At 55.2% G+C, this 21,796-nt stretch overlaps 2 protein-coding genes across 3 annotated transcripts in view; both read left to right on the top strand.

The window, feature by feature from the left end:
- The window catches only part of LOC106894806 (metabotropic glutamate receptor 4), a 53,170-nt gene extending 43,085 nt beyond the window's left edge, over window positions 1–10,085 (top strand). For both annotated transcript variants that reach the window (XM_014953736.1, XM_014953737.1), the window contains exons 10-11: window positions 4,425–4,671; window positions 9,832–10,085. In XM_014953736.1, the coding sequence (XP_014809222.1) occupies window positions 4,425–4,671; window positions 9,832–9,881 (297 nt within the window). In that variant the 3' untranslated portion in view covers window positions 9,882–10,085. The remainder of the gene's footprint in view (window positions 1–4,424; window positions 4,672–9,831) is intronic.
- Window positions 10,086–10,720: 635 nt separating this feature from the next.
- On the top strand, window positions 10,721–15,235 carry LOC106894805 (metabotropic glutamate receptor 4-like). Its single transcript, XM_014953735.1, has 2 exons — window positions 10,721–11,326; window positions 14,323–15,235. Exons 1-2 carry the CDS (start codon window positions 11,017–11,019, stop codon window positions 14,370–14,372), a joined length of 360 nt encoding a protein of 119 aa, XP_014809221.1. The 5' UTR covers window positions 10,721–11,016; the 3' UTR covers window positions 14,373–15,235.
- Window positions 15,236–21,796: the final 6,561 nt, after the last annotated feature.

Here is a 21,796-nt window from a genome sequence, read left to right as displayed (position 1 = left end):
TCAGGCACGTCCTGGAGACCTGTCCCTGCTCGGAGCATCAAACCCTGGAGCTCGCGGAGGCCGGGTCTGAAGAGGCACCTTTAACCTTGGCTCAGCCAAAAAGCCTCGACCAAGCCAGCCCGCCCTGGCTGGAAGTGTGAAGGAGAATTAAAGGAAATAAATGGAGCCTTTTGCAGCATTTCCATTTTGATGAGATGGCAGGGGAGATACTAACAAGAAAGCAGGTTTTTTAAGAAATTATTGCAAAACAAAAGCTCCCTTAAAGCCTCCTTAATGTGCTCAGCATACTGTGGGTAATAAAGATGGAAATGATAATGATTGTAGATTATGCGCAAGGTTGCTCACCTCTTCACTGCAGCTTGTCATGGGATAATTTAGGGCTGCCGAAAGCTGGCTGTCAAGCAGCAATTCGACAATAGGCTGTGCCTCACTTCGGGGGTTTGTAATGTGCAGGGCTTCTCTGTTATTAGGCTGCTAACAAGCTGATTAGAGGCGGAAAAAGTGATGTTCCCAACTCCCCTTGGACGCAGCTCTCTTTCTCAAAGCCCGACGCTGCCGTGGCGTCCGCTGAGCAGTCCCAGGGGCTGGATGGTGTTTCAGGGGGGCTGTGCTGCCGGGGGCTGGGAGCTCTGAGCCACTCTCCAGGCGGCGCCTGAAGGACGATGGATGCGCCCAAAGGAATCGGGTGCTCAGCGCTGCCTCGATGCTTTAGCTGCTGGTTTGCAGTTCTGGGGAGAAAAAGGTCCAAAAGGTGGTGTTAGGCAGCCCGCACCAGAGGATCTGGCTCTGAGCATGTCCTTGGGATGAAAACCAGGGCCGTTGGCATTGGCATCACCCTGTGGTGGTGCCGGTGCTGCCTGGGATGCTCAGCAGGGCGTCCCCTGGCCATCGCAGGGACAGATCCCTCGCCTTTGCTCCATCCCTGCCAGGACCAACTCCTCGCTGGGCTCTGTGGAGGGTCAGCAGAGCTGGGAGAAGAAAAGCCAGGAGCCTTGTTCTCCCTGTAGAGCACAGCTGGAGTTTCACTGGAGTCCTGAGGATGCCACGGGGCAGACCCACACGTCCAAACACCGCCTGGTACCTCAGCCAGACCCCATCTGAGCCTGTGGCCAAGGCTGCCTCACGGTCTGGAGGAGGTGGATAAAAATCTCCTTTTTTTTTAAATTTTATTTTCCTTTACCTCGTGCCTACAACTTTGCATGGAGGTGGCATATTATTATAACAAGTCCCCCAAGCCTTTTCTCAAAAGAACCTCTTATCCCTGCCGATCCCAGCGGATTACAGAAATAGCAATAACAGAGGATCTAAAGAAAGAGACAATTTCCTGCGCTGATAAGGCGGCAGCTGAACAGCAGTGTCATTGTCTGGTTCTCTGTTTATCGCATTTGCTTTCAGCGAGGGAAAAGAAGGAGAGAAAAAGAAATGAGAATGACTGTCCAGTGGTTTGAGCAGGTTCTCCTTTCCCTGGTACCCGTGGAAGTGCAAAATCTCTCGTAGCTGGGTCAGGTCTGGATTTAGAGGAGGGGATTGCTAATTAATGGCTTTTGGACAAACACAAGCTGGGCCAGGGCTGTGTCTTGAGCAAGGGGCTGCTTCCCCCGGGACAGGAGGGGCTCACCCAGCCTTGGAGTGAAGCCTGAGCCCAGCACAGGGCTCGGGGACTTGTGCTGGGTCATTTAGGGTCGCTGCCATCCCTCGAAGTGGCGTCATCATCCTGAGTCAGAGACGGGCTGTGCTCTTTGATCCCATCCATGAAGCAGCGGATGCTGCTGAACCTGGAGCTGTAACTTCTTTTATAACCACCGTGAGCAGCTCAAAGGGCTCTGGAGGAAGCTCGGGTGTCGTTAACGGAGGGGCAAAGCGGGGTCCTTAATTGGAAACCAATTAAGAGAGTAGGAACCAAAATCGTGAGAAATGGTCATTTTTTCTGATGTGGCCAAAGGTTAACTGTGCTGTGCTTCGTGGCTCTGTTTGGACTCCAAGCTAAAAATATTTCTCTCTGAGTTGAAAAGGGGCTTGCTGCGGCGTGACGCGAAGCTGTGGAGGTTAGTGCCAGCTGCAGAAAACGGGGCTGTTTCTGACAAATTGATCATTAGGGTGAAGGCGGCCCCCTGAGACCCCAAAAGTGCTGCAGGAGTTTGAGGAGGGCGAAGAGATGGGGGGAGCCTGGAGCTGGTGGTGCCTGGGGTCTCGGCGGAGGGGAGTCCCCGGCGGGGATGGGGGCTGGAGCCCCAACCCGGGTGCGGAGGAGGGAGAGAGCCCGGAGACGTCTTGTCTGAGCTCCAGCTCAAGCTGCTCTCTCCCTCCTCACCGAAACGCCTCCGAGACACGGGTGGGAGTCGCTGCAGAGGCAGGAAATATGGAAATTGCCGGATTGAAAAGTGAGGCTCCTCCGAGAGGCATCTGCTGAGGACCAGGAGGGCGGGCAGGCGGGGGGGTGTGAAGGGCTGCGGAGCCCCAGCCGTGTCCCACGGGGTGTCAGGCCGGTGCCAAGCAGAGCTGTGCCAGTCCCCGGGGTCGGGGCGCCTGGACTCAGTGTCCCAGCGCTGCCCTCCTTCCTGGAAAGTCCAGGACACTCACGGCAAAGTCAGGAGAGTTTCAGCAGGGGGAAAAAAAAAAAGAAAAGGGAAAAAAAAATAAAAAAAGAGCAGATATTCTGGCACAGAGATGTGTTTTGACTTTTCCTTGATGAAATGACATTTTTATTTCCAAAAACTGCCTAGATTGACTGCGCGCATATATAGAGAGAAGGTGGAACAAACAAACCAGCGCATGTGACAGCAATAGGTGTTATTCTGGGGACAAACAAAACTTTTCTGTTGACTCAGAGCAAGCTTTGTTGCTTTTTTTTTTTTCCCCTTCTGGGTTGAGTTGAAATGTTTTTGGGTATGTGTGCTTGTTTCTGAAGCAGGAGAAGAGAGTGAAATGTTTCTTTGCGTGGTCACACCTGGGACCGGTGGGTCCTGGAGTGGGGTGACATCCCTGGGTGACATCCCTGGCCGGGGCCTGTTGCCACCCGCTGGCTCTTGCTCATGGCTTGGAGCTGCCTCCATGCACCTTCTCCCCAGGGAGCCGTGTGGAGCCTCTGTGCTCAGCTCCTGTCCTTGGGCACCTTTTTGCTCTATTGGGAGCCTCTGTGCTCAGCTCCTGTCCTTGGGTACCTTTTTGCTCTATTGATCACAGAATCACAGAATGATATGGGGTTGGAAGGGACTTCTGGAGATCATCCAGTCCAACCCCCTGCCAGAGCAGGGCCACCCAGAGCAGGTCCCACAGGAACGTGTCCAGGTGGGGTTTGAATGTCTCCAGAGAAGGAGACTCCACCACCTCCCTGGGCAGCCTCTGCCAGGGCTCTGCCACCCTCAAAGTGAAGAAGCTCCTCCTCATGTTTAGGTGGAACTTCTTATGTTCAAGTTTGTGCCCATTTCCTCTTGTGCTTGCAAAAGCATCCAAGAACCTAGAGCCGTTTCCCTGCTCAGCCTGGAGAGGCCCAAGAAGTGACATCCACGGCAGAGGGGAGGATTCTGGAGAGGACAGAGCCCTGTGCTGGGAGAAGCGATGCTGATGGAGCAGGGATGCTCACAGAAGGTCTTGCCCAGTGTTGCTCAGGGACAAGAGGTGGGGACAGGCGGAGGGAGGAGGGGGTCTCTTTGCCTCCCGTTGCCACCTGCTTCAGATGCCCCCGGCTTGCGAGGAGCCTGCCAAACGCTCTCCATAGAAAAATGGATTATTCTACAGTCAGATTAATGGGCTTTCATTTTGCAAAACATCTGTCACTGTTAGTCCTGGACAGTGAGCGTGAAATTAGTTTTGACTGCAGAAAGGCAGCGTCGGTGTGTAATATGTGACTTACATGACAACGGCCCGGGGAGCCAGCTGGGGAATGGGAATTACCTGTTGAGGTGAGACGGGGGAACTGGGGGTGCCCAGGCTGGGTCCTGCGTGTGGGTGCCCATCATTGTGGCATCAGAGCTCCTGCCCTGTGGCTGGCGGAGTGTGCTGTGGGTGGTGGGGAGGAGAGAGGGAGGGGGGGCTCTCTTTCTGGTGATGCTGTTGATTCAGGGTGCTGGCAGGTGCTGCCGGAGCATGGATGGGTGCTGGGAGGGCTCGGCACACAGGGAGGCTGTGCCAGGGCCCCAAAACACAGGTCAGGGCACCGGCACAGCCTGCCCGTGTTTGCAGGTGGGGAAACAGCAAAAATGAGCCAGAGGCTTCTCCAGGCCCACCTTGGCTCATGCAACAAGTTGAATTTGATGTTTAAGATCCAATACTGCCAACATTTTCAGCCCTGGCTCCCCGCCCCTTCATTTATTTAATGCCAATGTTTCCACCTTCCCCTCTTTCCTCTCCTCCTTTCCCAGATGACCCTTTCTGGATCCTACAGAGCCGTGGTGGGGCTCAGCTCATGCCCTTGTGTCTTGCAGATGTACATCCAGACCACGACGCTCACCATCTCAGTGAGTCTGAGTGCCTCGGTGTCCCTGGGCATGCTCTACATGCCCAAGGTGTACATTATCCTCTTCCACCCGGAGCAGAACGTCCCCAAGCGCAAGCGGAGCCTCAAGGCGGTGGTGACAGCGGCCACCATGACCAACAAGTTCTCTCAGAAGGGAGGTTTCCGCCCCAATGGAGAGGCCAAATCAGAGCTCTGCGAAAATCTGGAAACACAAGGTAATGTGGCTCCTGGCAGGGTTGGGGAGCTGGTCTTGCTGAGGACTGATGTGATGACTGGAAGCCCAAAGCCTTAGCTCACCGGTGTGCAGTGGCCATGCTGTCCTCTGTGGGCACAAGCAATGCTGACAGTGCTGCTCCTTGGCAAAGGGATATGGCAGCTCCCTCCTGCTCCATGGTATCCCCCAGCAGTGGATGGTGGATCCTTCCAGGGTGGGAAGGGCTGTATCCCACAGGCTGGGGGCCACTCCGCTCCCCGCCATGCCCATGACACCCCGAGGAGGGAGGTTGCTCCGGGTATCTGTGCTCCAGCCACATCTCGAGCAGGGATTCCTGGCTCCCAGAGAGGGGACAGCATCATCTCCTGCCCATGGGCAGGGGAGATTCCCCCTTCATTCATTTAACCTGAGAAAAGCTGTTTTCCATCACCGCAGCCACGTGGCTGAGATAGGACGTGTCTTGTCCCTCTCTGATCGGGGTTGCTCCTGGAGATCCCATCCCTCTGCGGGCTCCCACATCACCCCAAGGGAAATGCTGCTGAGGGGCTGGCATGGGAAACACGCTGGAGACGTGCTTGAGCTGCCACTGCCTGAGATGTTGGATGGGGAACATGGAAATCTGCTCAAACACTTGCAGAAAGATCCAGCCTGGGTGCACGGAGCTGCTACTGGGAGGGCTCTGCTGTGGCTGATGGAGAAGGGTGTTTGGTGCCTGGGGGCTGCTCCAGGGGCCGGGCTGGAGCTGAGGCTGACACAGGGACAGAGCCATCCATCTGCCCTGGGAAGAGAGGCTGGGTGCTTGGGAAAACACTGGGAAGGTGGGTGCGTGCCTGTTCTGCATTTGGGTTTCCAAAAACAGAGCCTTGGAGGAGGAAGAAATGGTTGGAGCCAAAGGTGCTGGGATCCTTTGAGAAGGGAAATCCCATTTGGGCTAAATCTGAAGAAAACCTCAGGGAAATACAAATGTTCCTCGTGTACCAGCAGAGTTTCTGGGTTCCAGCATCAGTGGGATGGAGACCAAACAGCATTTCCACGGAAAGCCATGATTGTCTTTGTAATCCCGCACTCGCTCTCTTTCCAGCCTGAGCTGTTTAATATCCCTCGGCATCTCTGTAAACCCTCCGTACCCTCCTCGCTGTGTGCAGTGGCTCTGGCTGGCCGTGGCTCTGTGTGCGATGTCTCTCTGTAGGCAGCCTCTCTGCATAATCAGCTCTTTTCATCTACCTCTCTGCGTTGTGAAGGGCAGCTGCACGGTCAGAGCCCCCCTCACCACCGTGATGGAGGTGGCTCTTGTCAGCCACTATCACAGATCTGTGTGGTCTGTGCTCCCATCCCAACGTGGCAGTGGGTAGGGATGTCACCCCCTTTTTGTCTGTGGGGGATGCTCCATGCAAGGCTGGGGGTTCCCCATGGTAAGGGGCTGCCCAGGATCTTGCCAACCCAAACATTCCCAGATGCTCTCTGCTGCACTGAGCATCCTTCTCCCCTGTGGGATTCACAGCAGGAGCCTCTGAGGATGCTACGTGCCGGGAGCAGGGAGAGCCGAGCCTCCCGTCTGCCGCATCCCCGGCTCTGCTGTGTCTGGCATGGGGAATAGGGAGCTGGGTGCGCAGGGGGCTGGCAGCGCAGTCCGAGGTGTGCCAGGCGGGGAGACGGGCACGGCGTTGGTGCTGGGGGCAGGAGGCACCACGGGGTTGTCAGCGGAGGACCGAGGGACTGTTTTTCACACTGTCACTGGCGGGTCACGTAGCCTTAAATAAACAACAGAATAAATAATTCACAGGGCTTTGATACAGGCAGATTGGCTAGGAAAACATTGCGGCTAACAAATAGCTCTGTCAGCTCTAATTTCTTATGGCCTATCTAATTGTTATCTGGGAATACCAGTCTGAAATCTGCAGCAAGGTTCATTTGTCAGCGAGACACCCAGACGGAGGGAGAGCTGCCGGGCGTCCCCTCCGCGCGGTGCCGTGGGGATGGTCTCCGCAGAGGACACATTTATGCTGCTCCTGGTGTCTTGGGCTTTGCTGTCTGTCCCAGTGCCTGTCTGCTTGTCTGCTCCCTGCCCTTGGCTGGAGGGTGTCTGTGCGTCTCCTGAGCCCCGTGGTACCTGGGGACCTCGTGGTGGCATCTCCACAGAGCATCGTGCCCGCCCGAAGTGCTGAGACCAGCCAGGCTGTTGCAAACTGCTGCTTCCACCTCTGCCCAAGCTGTGGCTGCTGCTAAAAGCAAGCAACGTGCTGCAGCCTGCGAGCCCGAAGGCAGCGGTGCAGCCCCGCGGAGGGAGGTTGCTCCGGGTATCTGTGCTCCAGCCACATCTCGAGCAGGGATTCCTGGCTCCCAGAGAGGGGACAGCATCATCTCCTGCCCATGGGCAGGGGAGATTCCCCCTTCATTCATTTAACCTGAGAAAAGCTGTTTTCCATCACCGCAGCCACGTGGCTGAGATAGGACGTGTCTTGTCCCTCTCTGATCGGGGTTGCTCCTGGAGATCCCATCCCTCTGCGGGCTCCCACATCACCCCAAGGGAAATGCTGCTGAGGGGCTGGCATGGGAAACACGCTGGAGACGTGCTTGAGCTGCCACTGCCTGAGATGTTGGATGGGGAACATGGAAATCTGCTCAAACACTTGCAGAAAGATCCAGCCTGGGTGCACGGAGCTGCTACTGGGAGGGCTCTGCTGTGGCTGACGGGGAAGGGTGTTTGGTGCCTGGGGGCTGCTCCAGGGGCCGGGCTGGAGCTGAGGCTGACACAGGGACAGAGCCATCCATCTGCCCTGGGAAGAGAGGCTGGGTGCTTGGGAAAACACTGGGAAGGTGGGTGCGTGCCTGTTCTGCATTTGGGTTTCCAAAAACAGAGCCTTGGAGGAGGAAGAAATGGTTGGAGCCAAAGGTGCTGGGAACCTTTGAGAAGGGAAAGCCCATTTGGGCTAAATCTGAAGAAAACCTCAGGGAAATACAAATGTTCCTCGTGTACCAGCAGAGTTTCTGGGTTCCAGCATCAGTGGGATGGAGACCAAACAGCATTTCCACGGAAAGCCATGATTGTCTTTGTAATCCCGCACTCGCTCTCTTTCCAGCCTGAGCTGTTTAATATCCCTCGGCATCTCTGTAAACCCTCCGTACCCTCCTCGCTGTGTGCAGTGGCTCTGGCTGGCCGTGGCTCTGTGTGCGATGTCTCTCTGTAGGCAGCCTCTCTGCATAATCAGCTCTTTTCATCTACCTCTCTGCGTTGTGAAGGGCAGCTGCACGGTCAGAGCCCCCCTCACCACCGTGATGGAGGTGGCTCTTGTCAGCCACTATCACAGATCTGTGTGGTCTGTGCTCCCATCCCAACGTGGCAGTGGGTAGGGATGTCACCCCCTTTTTGTCTGTGGGGGATGCTCCATGCAAGGCTGGGGGTTCCCCATGGTAAGGGGCTGCCCAGGATCTTGCCAACCCAAACATTCCCAGATGCTCTCTGCTGCACTGAGCATCCTTCTCCCCCCCGGGACTCGCAGCAGGAGCCTCTGAGGATGCTACGTGCCGGGAGCAGGGAGAGCCGAGCCTCCCGTCTGCCGCATCCCCGGCTCCGCTGTGTCTGGCATGGGGAATAGGGAGCTGGGTGCGCAGGGGGCTGGCAGCGCAGTCCGAGGTGTGCCAGGCGGGGAGACGGGCACGGCGTTGGTGCTGGGGGCAGGAGGCACCACGGGGTTGTCAGCGGAGGACCGAGGGACTGTTTTTCACACTGTCACTGGCGGGTCACGTAGCCTTAAATAAACAACAGAATAAATAATTCACAGGGCTTTGATACAGGCAGATTGGCTAGGAAAACATTGCGGCTAACAAATAGCTCTGTCAGCTCTAATTTCTTATGGCCTATCTAATTGTTATCTGGGAATACCAGTCTGAAATCTGCAGCAAGGTTCATTTGTCAGCGAGACACCCAGACGGAGGGAGAGCTGCCGGGCGTCCCCTCCGCGCGGTGCCGTGGGGATGGTCTCCGCAGAGGACACATTTATGCTGCTCCTGGTGTCTTGGGCTTTGCTGTCTGTCCCAGTGCCTGTCTGCTTGTCTGCTCCCTGCCCTTGGCTGGAGGGTGTCTGTGCGTCTCCTGAGCCCCGTGGTACCTGGGGACCTCGTGGTGGCATCTCCACAGAGCATCGTGCCCGCCCGAAGTGCTGAGACCAGCCAGGCTGTTGCAAACTGCTGCTTCCACCTCTGCCCAAGCTGTGGCTGCTGCTAAAAGCAAGCAACGTGCTGCAGCCTGCGAGCCCGAAGGCAGCGGTGCAGCCCCGCGGGGAGCGGGGGGATTTATTGCTGCCTGGCGTTTTCCTGGCTCTGGGCCTTGCTGCAACTCCCCCGGTGTCAGTCTGGGACGCGCCCTCTGCCCAAGCTGTGGCTGCTGCTAAAAGCAAGCAACGTGCTGCAGCCTGCGAGCCCGAAGGCAGCGGTGCAGCCCCGCGGGGAGCGGGGGGATTTATTGCTGCCTGGCGTTTTCCTGGCTCTGGGCCTTGCTGCAACTCCCCGGTGTCAGTCTGGTGGCTTGGTAGCCACGGCTGCCTCCTCCCCTCCTGTCTTCAACCCCGTCCCCGGGGCTGGAGTGTCTGGGGAAGATGGAAGGTGGCACCAGGTTTGTGTCTCCGTGTTCTCCTCCAGCACCCGAGCGTGGGCACAGGGATCTTTGGTGAGGGACACAGCTGGATGGCTTTGTGCTGCCCGTGCCCTGCTGCACTGCTCCCAGCAGCCATGGAGTGGTGTCCAGGGGTGCAGGGTGTCCATTTGGGGTCCAAACCCCAAATCATGCTCCTGTGGGGCTGGGGCAGGCTGAGCTTTTGGGAACGTGGAGCACCTGTGGGTTTTCTGTAAGAGGTTGCCGAGGGAATTGAATGGGAGCCTGAAAGGACATTCCCTGTGGCTCATGTCACATCCCGGGGTCTCTCTGAACTGTCTTTATGGAGTCCCCTGGGCTTCTGTGGGCCTCAGCCCCTCTGCCACGGCTCAGTGCCCTCCCAGGGAACGATTCAGAGTGCTGGCACTGCTTGAATCCATGAGCAAACCCCACGTCACGTCCCCACCAGCATCTCCTGGCACGAGGCTCGGGGCAGGGGGACGGGATGGGAGCCAGAAGGGGAGGGTGGACTTCGTTAATGACACATGTGGGGTTTGTCTCTCTCTCCAGCACTGGCTACCAAACAGACCTACGTCAGCTACAGCAACCACGCGATTTAGCTCCAGCCATCGCAACTGCCTGGCACAGCGGGAGCTGCGGATGCCACGGCGCGGGAGGGAGCCGAGTCGCATCGCTGGTCGCAGGACGCTGGAGGGGACCCGGACGGGACGGGAAGGTGGCAGCGGGGGGACACGCTCCTGGCCGGCCGCTGGGCAGAGCTCCCGGGGGAGATGGTGATCAACAGCAGCAAAAAAAAAAAAAAACTTGTGCTTGCAAAAGCATCCAAGAACCTAGAGCCCTCTCCCTGCTCAGCCTGGAGGGGCCCAAGAAGTGACATCCACGGCAGAGGGGAGGATTCTGGAGAGGACAGAGCCCTGTGCTGGGAGAAGCGATGCTGATGGAGCAGGGATGCTCACAGAAGGTCTTGCCCAGTGTTGCTCAGGGACAAGAGGTGGGGACAGGCGGAGGGAGGAGGGGGTCTCTTTGCCTCCCGTTGCCACCTGCTTCAGATGCCCCCGGCTTGCGAGGAGCCTGCCAAACGCTCTCCATAGAAAAATGGATTATTCTACAGTCAGATTAATGGGCTTTCATTTTGCAAAACATCTGTCACTGTTAGTCCTGGACAGTGAGCGTGAAATTAGTTTTGACTGCAGAAAGGCAGCGTCGGTGTGTAATATGTGACTTACATGACAACGGCCCGGGGAGCCAGCTGGGGAATGGGAATTACCTGTTGAGGTGAGACGGGGGAACTGGGGGTGCCCAGGCTGGGTCCTGCGTGTGGGTGCCCATCATTGTGGCATCAGAGCTCCTGCCCTGTGGCTGGCGGAGTGTGCTGTGGGTGGTGGGGAGGAGAGAGGGAGGGGGGGCTCTCTTTCTGGTGGTGCTGTTGATTCAGGGTGCTGGCAGGTGCTGCCGGAGCATGGATGGGTGCTGGGAGGGCTCGGCACACAGGGAGGCTGTGCCAGGGCCCCAAAACACAGGTCAGGGCACCGGCACAGCCTGCCCGTGTTTGCAGGTGGGGAAACAGCAAAAATGAGCCAGAGGCTTCTCCAGGCCCACCTTGGCTCATGCAACAAGTTGAATTTGATGTTTAAGATCCAATACTGCCAACATTTTCAGCCCTGGCTCCCCGCCCCTTCATTTATTTAATGCCAATGTTTCCACCTTCCCCTCTTTCCTCTCCTCCTTTCCCAGATGACCCTTTCTGGATCCTACAGAGCCGTGGTGGGGCTCAGCTCATGCCCTTGTGTCTTGCAGATGTACATCCAGACCACGACGCTCACCATCTCAGTGAGTCTGAGTGCCTCGGTGTCCCTGGGCATGCTCTACATGCCCAAGGTGTACATTATCCTCTTCCACCCGGAGCAGAACGTCCCCAAGCGCAAGCGGAGCCTCAAGGCGGTGGTGACAGCGGCCACCATGACCAACAAGTTCTCTCAGAAGGGAGGTTTCCGCCCCAATGGAGAGGCCAAATCAGAGCTCTGCGAAAATCTGGAAACACAAGGTAATGTGGCTCCTGGCAGGGTTGGGGAGCTGGTCTTGCTGAGGACTGATGTGATGACTGGAAGCCCAAAGCCTTAGCTCACCGGTGTGCAGTGGCCATGCTGTCCTCTGTGGGCACAAGCAATGCTGACAGTGCTGCTCCTTGGCAAAGGGATATGGCAGCTCCCTCCTGCTCCATGGTATCCCCCAGCAGTGGATGGTGGATCCTTCCAGGGTGGGAAGGGCTGTATCCCACAGGCTGGGGGCCACTCCGCTCCCTGCCATGCCCATGACACCCCGAGGAGGGAGGTTGCTCCGGGTATCTGTGCTCCAGCCACATCTCGAGCAGGGATTCCTGGCTCCCAGAGAGGGGACAGCATCATCTCCTGCCCATGGGCAGGGGAGATTCCCCCTTCATTCATTTAACCTGAGAAAAGCTGTTTTCCATCACCGCAGCCACGTGGCTGAGATAGGACGTGTCTTGTCCCTCTCTGATCGGGGTTGCTCCTGGAGATCCCATCCCTCTGCGGGCTCCCACATCACCCCAAGGGAAATGCTGCTGAGGGGCTGGCATGGGAAACACGCTGGAGACGTGCTTGAGCTGCCACTGCCTGAGATGTTGGATGGGGAACATGGAAATCTGCTCAAACACTTGCAGAAAGATCCAGCCTGGGTGCACGGAGCTGCTACTGGGAGGGCTCTGCTGTGGCTGACGGGGAAGGGTGTTTGGTGCCTGGGGGCTGCTCCAGGGGCCGGGCTGGAGCTGAGGCTGACACAGGGACAGAGCCATCCATCTGCCCTGGGAAGAGAGGCTGGGTGCTTGGGAAAACACTGGGAAGGTGGGTGCGTGCCTGTTCTGCATTTGGGTTTCCAAAAACAGAGCCTTGGAGGAGGAAGAAATGGTTGGAGCCAAAGGTGCTGGGAACCTTTGAGAAGGGAAAGCCCATTTGGGCTAAATCTGAAGAAAACCTCAGGGAAATACAAATGTTCCTCGTGTACCAGCAGAGTTTCTGGGTTCCAGCATCAGTGGGATGGAGACCAAACAGCATTTCCACGGAAAGCCATGATTGTCTTTGTAATCCCGCACTCGCTCTCTTTCCAGCCTGAGCTGTTTAATATCCCTCGGCATCTCTGTAAACCCTCCGTACCCTCCTCGCTGTGTGCAGTGGCTCTGGCTGGCCGTGGCTCTGTGTGCGATGTCTCTCTGTAGGCAGCCTCTCTGCATAATCAGCTCTTTTCATCTACCTCTCTGCGTTGTGAAGGGCAGCTGCACGGTCAGAGCCCCCCTCACCACCGTGATGGAGGTGGCTCTTGTCAGCCACTATCACAGATCTGTGTGGTCTGTGCTCCCATCCCAACGTGGCAGTGGGTAGGGATGTCACCCCCTTTTTGTCTGTGGGGGATGCTCCATGCAAGGCTGGGGGTTCCCCATGGTAAGGGGCTGCCCAGGATCTTGCCAACCCAAACATTCCCAGATGCTCTCTGCTGCACTGAGCATCCTTCTCCCCTGTGGGATTCACAGCAGGAGCCTCTGAGGATGCTACGTGCCGGGAGCAGGGAGAGCCGAGCCTCCCGTCTGCCGCATCCCCGGCTCCGCTGTGTCTGGCATGGGGAATAGGGAGCTGGGTGCGCAGGGGGCTGGCAGCGCAGTCCGAGGTGTGCCAGGCGGGGAGACGGGCACGGCGTTGGTGCTGGGGGCAGGAGGCACCACGGGGTTGTCAGCGGAGGACCGAGGGACTGTTTTTCACACTGTCACTGGCGGGTCACGTAGCCTTAAATAAACAACAGAATAAATAATTCACAGGGCTTTGATACAGGCAGATTGGCTAGGAAAACATTGCGGCTAACAAATAGCTCTGTCAGCTCTAATTTCTTATGGCCTATCTAATTGTTATCTGGGAATACCAGTCTGAAATCTGCAGCAAGGTTCATTTGTCAGCGAGACACCCAGACGGAGGGAGAGCTGCCGGGCGTCCCCTCCGCGCGGTGCCGTGGGGATGGTCTCCTCAGAGGACACATTTGTGCTGCTCGTGGTGTCTTGGGCTTTGCTGTCTGTCCCAGTGCCTGTCTGCTTGTCTGCTCCCTGCCCTTGGCTGGAGGGTGTCTGTGCGTCTCCTGAGCCCCGTGGTACCTGGGGACCTCGTGGTGACATCTCCGCAGAGCATCCTGCCCGCCCGAAGTGCTGAGACCAGCCAGGCTGTTGCAAACTGCTGCTTCCACCTCTGCCCAAGCTGTGGCTGCTGCTAAAAGCAAGCGACGTGCTGCAGCCTGCGAGCCCGAAGGCAGCGGTGCAGCCCCGCAGGGAGCGGGGGGATTTATTGATACCTGGCGTTTTCCTGGCTCTGGGCCTTGCTGCAACTCCCCCGGTGTCAGTCTGGGACGCGCGGTGGCTTGGTAGCCACGGCTGCCTCCTCCCCTCCTGTCTTCAACCCCGTCCCCGGGGCTGGTGTGTCTGGGGAAGATGGAAGGTGGCACCAGGTTTGTGTCTCCGTGTTCTCCTCCAGCACCCGAGCGTGGGCACAGGGATCTTTGGTGAGGGACACAGCTGGATGGCTTTGTGCTGCCCGTGCCCTGCGGCACCGCTCCCAGCAGCCATGGAGTGGTGTCCAGGGGTGCAGGGTGTCCATTTGGGGTCCAAACCCCAAATCATGCTCCTGTGGGGCTGGGGCAGGCTGAGCTTTTGGGAACGTGGAGCACCTGTGGGTTTTCTGTAAGAGTGAATTGAATGGGAGCCTGAAAGGACATTCCCTGTGGCTCATGTCACATCCCGGGGTCTCTCTGAACTGTCTTTATGGAGTCCCCTGGGCTTCTGTGGGCCTCAGCCCCTCTGCCACGGCTCAGTGCCCTCCCAGGGAACGATTCAGAGTGCTGGCACTGCTTGAATCCATGAGCAAACCCCACGTCACGTCCCCACCAGCATCTCCTGGCACGAGGCTCGGGGCAGGGGGACGGGATGGGAGCCAGAAGGGGAGGGTGGACTTCGTTAATGACACATGTGGGGTTTGTCTCTCTCTCCAGCACTGGCTACCAAACAGACCTACGTCAGCTACAGCAACCACGCGATTTAGCTCCAGCCATCGCAACTGCCTGGCACAGCGGGAGCTGCGGATGCCACGGCGCGGGAGGGAGCCGAGTCGCATCGCTGGTCGCAGGACGCTGGAGGGGACCCGGACGGGACGGGAAGGTGGCAGCGGGGGGACACGCTCCTGGCCGGCCGCTGGGCAGAGCTCCCGGGGGAGATGGTGATCAACAGCAGCAAAAAAAAAAAAATAAAAAAAATAGAAAGAATAAAAATAAACCACCGACCAAGCAACCACCGTGACAATGCATGCCTCCCCACGGAGGAAGAGGAACAGTTGAGCAGGGGGGACGTAGTGCGGGGAAGAGGTGACGGACTTCGGCAAGTCTTTGGGGTTTTTTTCCTGTATCTTGGCAAATTAAAAAAAAAAGAGACCCAACATTTTCCCTTTTCTGGAATTTGTGAGATTGTTTGTGATTGTGCAGAACCTTCTGTTTTCTCTTTTCTTCTTTTTTTTTTTTAACCCCTCCATTTTCTTTTGTTCCTGTCTTCCTCCGTCCCTCTTCACTCTCTCTCCCGTATCCTACCAAATTCTATATGTTGCAAAAAGGAAAAATAAATAAAAATACATAAAATCTAAATAAAAAAAAACAGACGACAAAATAAAATAAAATAAAACCTAGACTGTGTTCAAAGTGCTGATTTCTATAGGTGGTTAATTAATGTATGTGATGACCATATGGATTGAAATATGTCTGCTTTATGTACTGACCAGTCAAAAAACAAAAACACACACACAAAAAAAAACGAAGTTCAGTGCCTGGATGTTTATGAATTATTCAATGACTGTGTAGAGCATGATCATTTTTATACGAGGAGATTTCTAATAAAAGACCATGGTTTTGCACTCAGCGTTTGCTGTCTCTTGGTGACTGTTCGTTCCAGGCTCCAGGAGGTGACTTGGTTTTGGCTGATGGGGCAAGTTGTAGGTGGCCAAGCCCTCCAGGCCACCACGGGGCTTGGTGTCCTCCCTCTCCAGGCCATCCTGCTGCAAACAGGGTCCTCGCGAGGGGACGGGACAAGGGGAGGAGATCAGCATCCCCTGGGCACATGCTGTAGCCTGTATTGCCCCAGGGCTCAGGGGCTGGGGCAGGATCTGGGGCAGAAAGGGCTGATTCCTCCTCCTTTGCTTTTCCCCAAGGTGTGGGCTGAGGCTGGAGGGATGGAGCAGAGAGGAAGGTATTTTCCAGGGCTTTATTTTTCCCCCTTCCAGAGGCAGGGCCAGCTCCACCCTTCTCATCAGGACCAACCTGGGTTAATTAGGGAGCTAATAAAAGCAGCTCTTCCCTCCTGCAGGGAGGGTTCTTGCTGTTTCCAGCCTGTCCCTTGGGATAGTACAGCCAGGTGTGCAAGGTAAGGGGCTCTTCAAAGATTTTTTTTGCTGGTTCTGGGGAGGTTTGGTGTGTTTGCTGCTGGTGTCTTGGAAAGGGGTTGATGGTACTTGTTTGCTGCTGGGAAAGGAAGAGGATGGTTCAAGCTTGTCTTTCTTCTGGAGAGTAGATGGGAAGTAGGAGAAGGAGGAACATCTGCTGCCTGCCCCAGGGCACTGAGCTGATCCAGGTTTTGGGCAAGTTGTTGTTTTATGTCCCTGGCAAAAGTGCTGGAGCTGGTGAAGGCATCCTGGCCTTGCAGAGGCAACAAGGGTCCTAGAGGAGCCTGGAGAAGAGAAGGCTCCAGAGAGACCTTAGAGCCCCTTCCAGTCCCTAAAAGGGTTCCAGGAAATCTGGGGAGGGACTCTGGATCAGGGAGGGGAGCCCTAGGACAAGGAGTAATGGTTTGACACTGAAAGAGGGGAGATGGAGCTGAGCTGTGGGGAAGAACTTGTTTGGTGTGAGGGTGGTGAGAGCCTGGCCCAGGTTGCCCAGAGAAGCTGTGGCTGCCCCATCCCTGGAGGGGTTCAAGGGCAGGTTGGAGGGGGCTTGGAGCAACCTGGGCTGGTGGGAGGTGTCCCTGCCCAGGGCAGGGGGTGGTTAAGGTCCCTTCCAACACAAACCATTCCATGATTCTATGTCTCCCCTTCCTCTTATTTGTGTTCTTCCCGGCCCAAAGCTGCCCGTGCATTCCTTTCTCTGAGGATGAGTGATGTTACCCCTGTGTTTTGCACATTTCTAGATGTATTTGGGTATTAATCGTGGCTCTGCTCTCGCTCTGGTGGGTCGCCCAGGCTGCATGCCCCGGGGAGGGGAGGTCTCAGTGCTGCTCTGAGCACGGCAGGGAGCTTCAGCCATTGATCAGGGAACGTGACTGTTCCCTGCTGGCATGGAGAGGACAGAGCACAGCTTGAAGGCAGGAGTTAAAAAAAAAAAAGAAAAAAGAAACATAATGAAAAGCTTGAAACTTTGATAAGATCATACTTGTCAAAAGAGCTTCTCGGGAGGAAAAAAACCTGCTCCATTCCCACTGCATCCATCACTGTCGGATGGGATGTGAAATGCCGCCTGGTTCAGAGGGCTCCCAGAAAACCTGAGTTGATGTCTCTGGTGCTGTTTCCAGCTCTGAGATATAGCTCTGCTGTTTTTACAAGCGGCTTTCTACTCCTAACTCAGCCTGATAATGACTGGCAAGGCTGGTTCTACCTTAATTACAGCATCCCCCTCCCTCCCCTTGCAGCGCCTGAGAGGAGGGATGCTCCGAGTCCTCCAGAGAGGTGGTGGCTGGAGACTGACTGTGCTGTCACCCAGCAGATCTTCCAGGCTTGTCTGTCCTCATGGTCTGGGGAGTTCTGTGGGGCATGGCGGGGACACTGGAGCTGGATGGGATGTGGGAAATAGGAGACCTGTGGTAGCGAGGCGTTCTACCTGGGTTGATGCCTCCTACCAGGCAGGACGCAGAGAGCTGGGCTGGTCTTGCTGCTCTGCTTCAGGAGCTGGACACACTATTTTCTTTTCATGTGGAAATATTTCTTCAAGGTGTTGCTCTGTATGTCTCTCTCGTTCTCAAACATTTCTGCCTTCAAAATGCTTCCCTTGACATGCAGCCGGCCCCAGAGCACGGCCAAAGATGTGCAGAAGAGAGAGATTTGCCCAGTGGCTCCCAATGATGCTGCCTGGGAGGAGGAACCGGGGGGTCTGGGCTTCATGGGGTGGGACGGCGCATCCCAAAGGGGTGCTTGTGCTTGGTGCTGGGGGAAGAAGTCACTTGGCTGAACTTCGAATGTGGTTTCAAATAGATTCATGTTCCCCTCCTGCACCAGGCCCTATTTAAACACAATAGCTCCCCCGATTTCTGGATGGATCTGGTGGAGTGTTAAATCAAGAGAGTCCTCGTGTGGGTACTTACTTTGGTGTAAGTGTGCTTTACAGCGTTCAGTCTTATTCCTTACAGACTTGAGCTTAAATGATATAAAGATGCTCTTAAGCAGATAGGCAAAATATTTGCACAAATCCAACCTCACTGGTCTCGAAACGGAATTTTAATTGGCCCCAATTTTTTACTTCTTTTTTTTTTTTTCCATCAGCTAAAACCTCCTCTTCCTGGCACCGTTCCTGCGCGCCGCTAACCAGACCTGTATCCCCCCCAGTGCCGGCTGCGTTTCAGCGGCAGACGCGGTGACCTCTGCACATGGCTGGTTAATTTTATACAGCATTTCATGATGCAGTGCTGTTTAATTCGAGACACTTATTTGATTATGAAAGCTAATTAAAAGGGAGCAGTCTATAAGCAATTGAGATGGATGGAGAGCGCTGCGGATCTAGGCAGGCTCCAGTGCTGATCTCTGCAGAGAGGTGAGAGCTGCTGCTGGGGCAGTTTTGGGAGGTACCTGGTGTCTATTAGGATCAGGTTTCTGCTTTCCTTCATAGTTTTGAGGGTAATTCTGCTGCCTGTGGCTGAGCAGAAGAGCAGAGTAGATGCTGTGTGATCTCTGAGGGAATTCCTAGATTTTTTTGTACTTCCTCCTGAAATCTGTGCTGTTGTTTCTCCTCCTTGCCTCCCTTACAGCCTAAAAGCACTTGTCTGATTTTCCCTTTATTTCTGTGAAGGGTTGTTGAATTTAAATAGCAATAATTGCTTGAGTTTCCCAAGTGGTTGACCTCTATGTTTTTCCCTTTTTCTGGGAATCTGAGAAGTGGGGAGAGAAACCCCAACTGGTGCTACCTCCCTCCATCCCCTGCTCGTGTCTCCCCCCTGTTGAACTCTCCGTTGGCCTTGGCTGTTGTTCCCAGTCCTGAGTTCTTCTCCTGAGCTCCCTTCTCCAGGGACAAGCAGGAACTTTTTGGGGTCCTGCTCTCCTTTCCGTGGCCCAGCAGGAGGCTGTGTGTGTGCTCGTCTCCCCAGCCCTGCGCAGATCGGCAGCAGCGTGGAACCTGTCATTAGCTCTCTTCTGTGAGAGGCAAATTACAGACTTTAGTGGCACAATTAGGCCAACTCGATAGGAAATGGAAAACCAAAATAATTTTTCTGCGAATTTCTCCATCTGCCCGCCACCTTGTCCTTTGCTCCTGGCTTGGGAGGAATTGCTCCCCCTCCACCTGGGTGTGGAGACATCCTGTTGAAGCCATGGCAAAGCTCCTTTTTTGGGAAATCTGGAGGAAGGGGATGGGAAGAGCAGGGCTGGGGTATAAAGTGGCTTGTTCCTTGCTCCCAGACAGGTCTCCATGCAGCTCCTCTCCCACAGAGTCCTGGTTTGGACCCAGGAGATCCGAGCACTGCTCCAAGCAAGGTGGGATGTGCGTTTAGAGCAGAAGGCAGCAAAGCCTGTGACAGATGTTGCAGTTCATTAAGCGGTGGGGGACCAGCTCCGCAATGAGCAGCAAGTTGAGTTAATTTCTGTGATAGGAAGCATTTCTCCCACCGAGAACTGCTGCTGGCCAAATCCTTTGGCCTGGAGCACCAGGTCCTTGTTGGAATACTGGGACCTTTGAAGATGACAATGGAGACCTCAAATTCAATTTTCCTGTACTGGGGGAAGTCAGCAAGGAGGATGGAGAGCTATGATGAGCACGTGGGTGCTGCTGAGAAGACAGATGATGTCTCTGAGTGGTCCTGGGGGGGCAGTGGATGCCTCAGAGGGAGGTGGAAGCCCCCAGCCCTGTGGCTGGGGAAGGACCAGAGGCAGAGCAGAGTCCTGTGGCTGGAGCCCACTGCCACGAACGGAGGTGTGTGTATGTGAGGGGTCTCTCCCCAACACCAACGTTCTCTTCTATGGCCGAGCGAGTCAATGGCAGATTGTGTTGAAATCTCACTTCAGCAGTGAAAGCTGCAATTAGCATTTAATGAAGCTTCTTGCTTTTATTTTTAGGTAACCTCCGATTCCCTGACTGTGTAATTTAGTCCTCCATTGCTTGGAGATAATTAAAGTATGTCACTATAATTTGCTTTTTTTAAAAGCCTGTAATTATGTTTTTATTGAGAATAAAAAAGGGGGGGAGGGGGAAATGAAAACAATGTTAGGGGAGGAGAAAGCTTTGGATGGGCAAGGGGGATTTCTTCCAGTTTGAAGGCTTAGGAGATCTTTTCTGATGCTGGGTAGACTGGGGAAGGAGGAAGGGCTTCTTCTGTATGAGCAGGTAAGAGCAAAGTGCAGTGTTTCAAGCGGAGGTGTGAGAGTTTGGAGTGTCCACAAGCCCTTTTGTGCCTCCACGTGGTTCAGCTGCAGCGTGACCCTGGTGCGTGTGTGGGCTGTGGGAAGTACCGACGCTGCTTCCTCTGCTGCCTTGTTTGTGGTCTTCACCATCGGGCTCCTTCCCGTGCCCTGGGAAAGGTGGGGGGCAGCCCTTTTCCATCTGTACCCCAACCTGCAGGCTCCGGGGCAGCCCAGGACGGGTTTAGCCTGGAGCAGAAGAGCTGAGGTCTCATCCCTGCAGCCTCCCTCTCCCTACCAAGCCCAGCAAACATCTGTGTGCGTGCTGGGTCTTCGAGTTCCCATCGCAGGCATCTGGTCTCTGTGACAAAACGTGCTTTGCTGACGCAGGGCTACGTAGCTCACGCTATATATCCTCCCCACACAATAACTAATTATTGGGGAGGAATTATAATGTATTTTCCCAGGCCTGGCAGGACCGGGCAGCCTTTGGGGGATGCTTCTTGCAGCTTGGGCTGTATTCACCTCTGTAAATGCTGCTGCTGGATGTCAAACAACCTACATCCCTCCAAATCCCCCTGGCACTGTCTAATGCTGGACGTGCCAGCGAAAGCGTCCTGCCTTGCTCCAGCCCCTCTAACGCCCTGCGTGGCCCCGGGCCAGGCCTTGCCCCCAGGCAGCCTGGAAAAGCCACTTCCCTGCAAACTGGTCTGAAATGAGAGTGTGGCCAGCGCGGGAGGAACTGCTCACCTACAATTCACAGCCTGGAAATTGGCTGTTGAAGGGAAGTTGAATAACGAATAAATTCAAGATAATTGATTGGCCCGTGGCCAGTTCACAGCCAGAGAGAGCTGAAATGAGGTGGATTGTTGGCTTTTTCTTTAAGTTATTCTCCCTCAAATTTTCGAGCGCTAAGAGGTTGCATTTAGTTTAGAATATATTTAATTCATTAAAACGTTGATCTTCTCTGCTGCAGAGTTCAGATCTGATCCCAGGCTTTATTCCTTATCTAAATGCAAAGGTTTCTTGCCAGAAATACAAAGCAGAAAGAAATCGCAGTGCTTAGGAAAAGTGACGTGATGAAGGGAGCACGGACTGGACTGCCTCCCAGTGCTGGGAACCTGCTGTGTCCTGAGCTGACATCCTGGTGTGTGCCCAGTCTCCTTCTTGCCCATCCCTGGAGGGGTTCAAGGCCAGGTTGGATGGGGTTTTGAGCCACCTGGTCTGGTGGGAGGTGTCCCTGCCCATGGCAGGGGGTTGGAACTCGATGATCTTTAAGGTCCCTTCCAACCCAAACCATTCTATGATAACTGGGATGCAGTCTTTAGGGGGTCTTGCCCAGTCCCACAGTGTTCAACATGTCCTGGGTGCTGCAAGAGCACCCCGAGGTCCCTGCGTCCAGCCCCTAATGCAGGGTGATTGTACACTGGGATGCTGTGAAATTTGGTGCAACCCTCTGCAAAACCCCCTCTCTGGAGCTGCTTGCTCCTTACAGAGATGGGGGCAAAGTGACTCATGAAAGTCTCTTTGATAGAGCAGTATCGGGTCAGGGATTTATGTTCAAGTGTGTTCTCGGGCTGCACATCCACCCCCATGATACCTGCTCTCCAGGTGTCTGCATTGAATGGTGCCGTGAGTAGGATGAAGCCCCCGCTACGCTGGCAGCACGTTCTCCTTCCTCCTCGCCGTGCAGAAACCCCCCTCCTGAGCCGGGTGTCACACCACCTTCCTTGTGGAGCCTTTGTTATCTGCTGGGGATAACAAAGGGAAGGAACAGCACTTAAAACCCAATAAAACCCACACACCATCATCAGCTTTTGTACTAGTTGCTATGGGAACCCCATACATGCACCGGAAACGCTGGAGTATGCAAATGAGCTTCTTAATTAGTT

This window comes from Calidris pugnax, unplaced genomic scaffold, assembly GCF_001431845.1.
Source record: "Calidris pugnax isolate Ruff unplaced genomic scaffold, ASM143184v1 scaffold245, whole genome shotgun sequence".
Taxonomy (NCBI): Eukaryota; Metazoa; Chordata; class Aves; order Charadriiformes; family Scolopacidae; genus Calidris; species Calidris pugnax.
The sequence above is the reverse complement of the archived record's forward strand: the minus strand, read 5'-3'. Positions and strand labels throughout refer to the sequence as shown.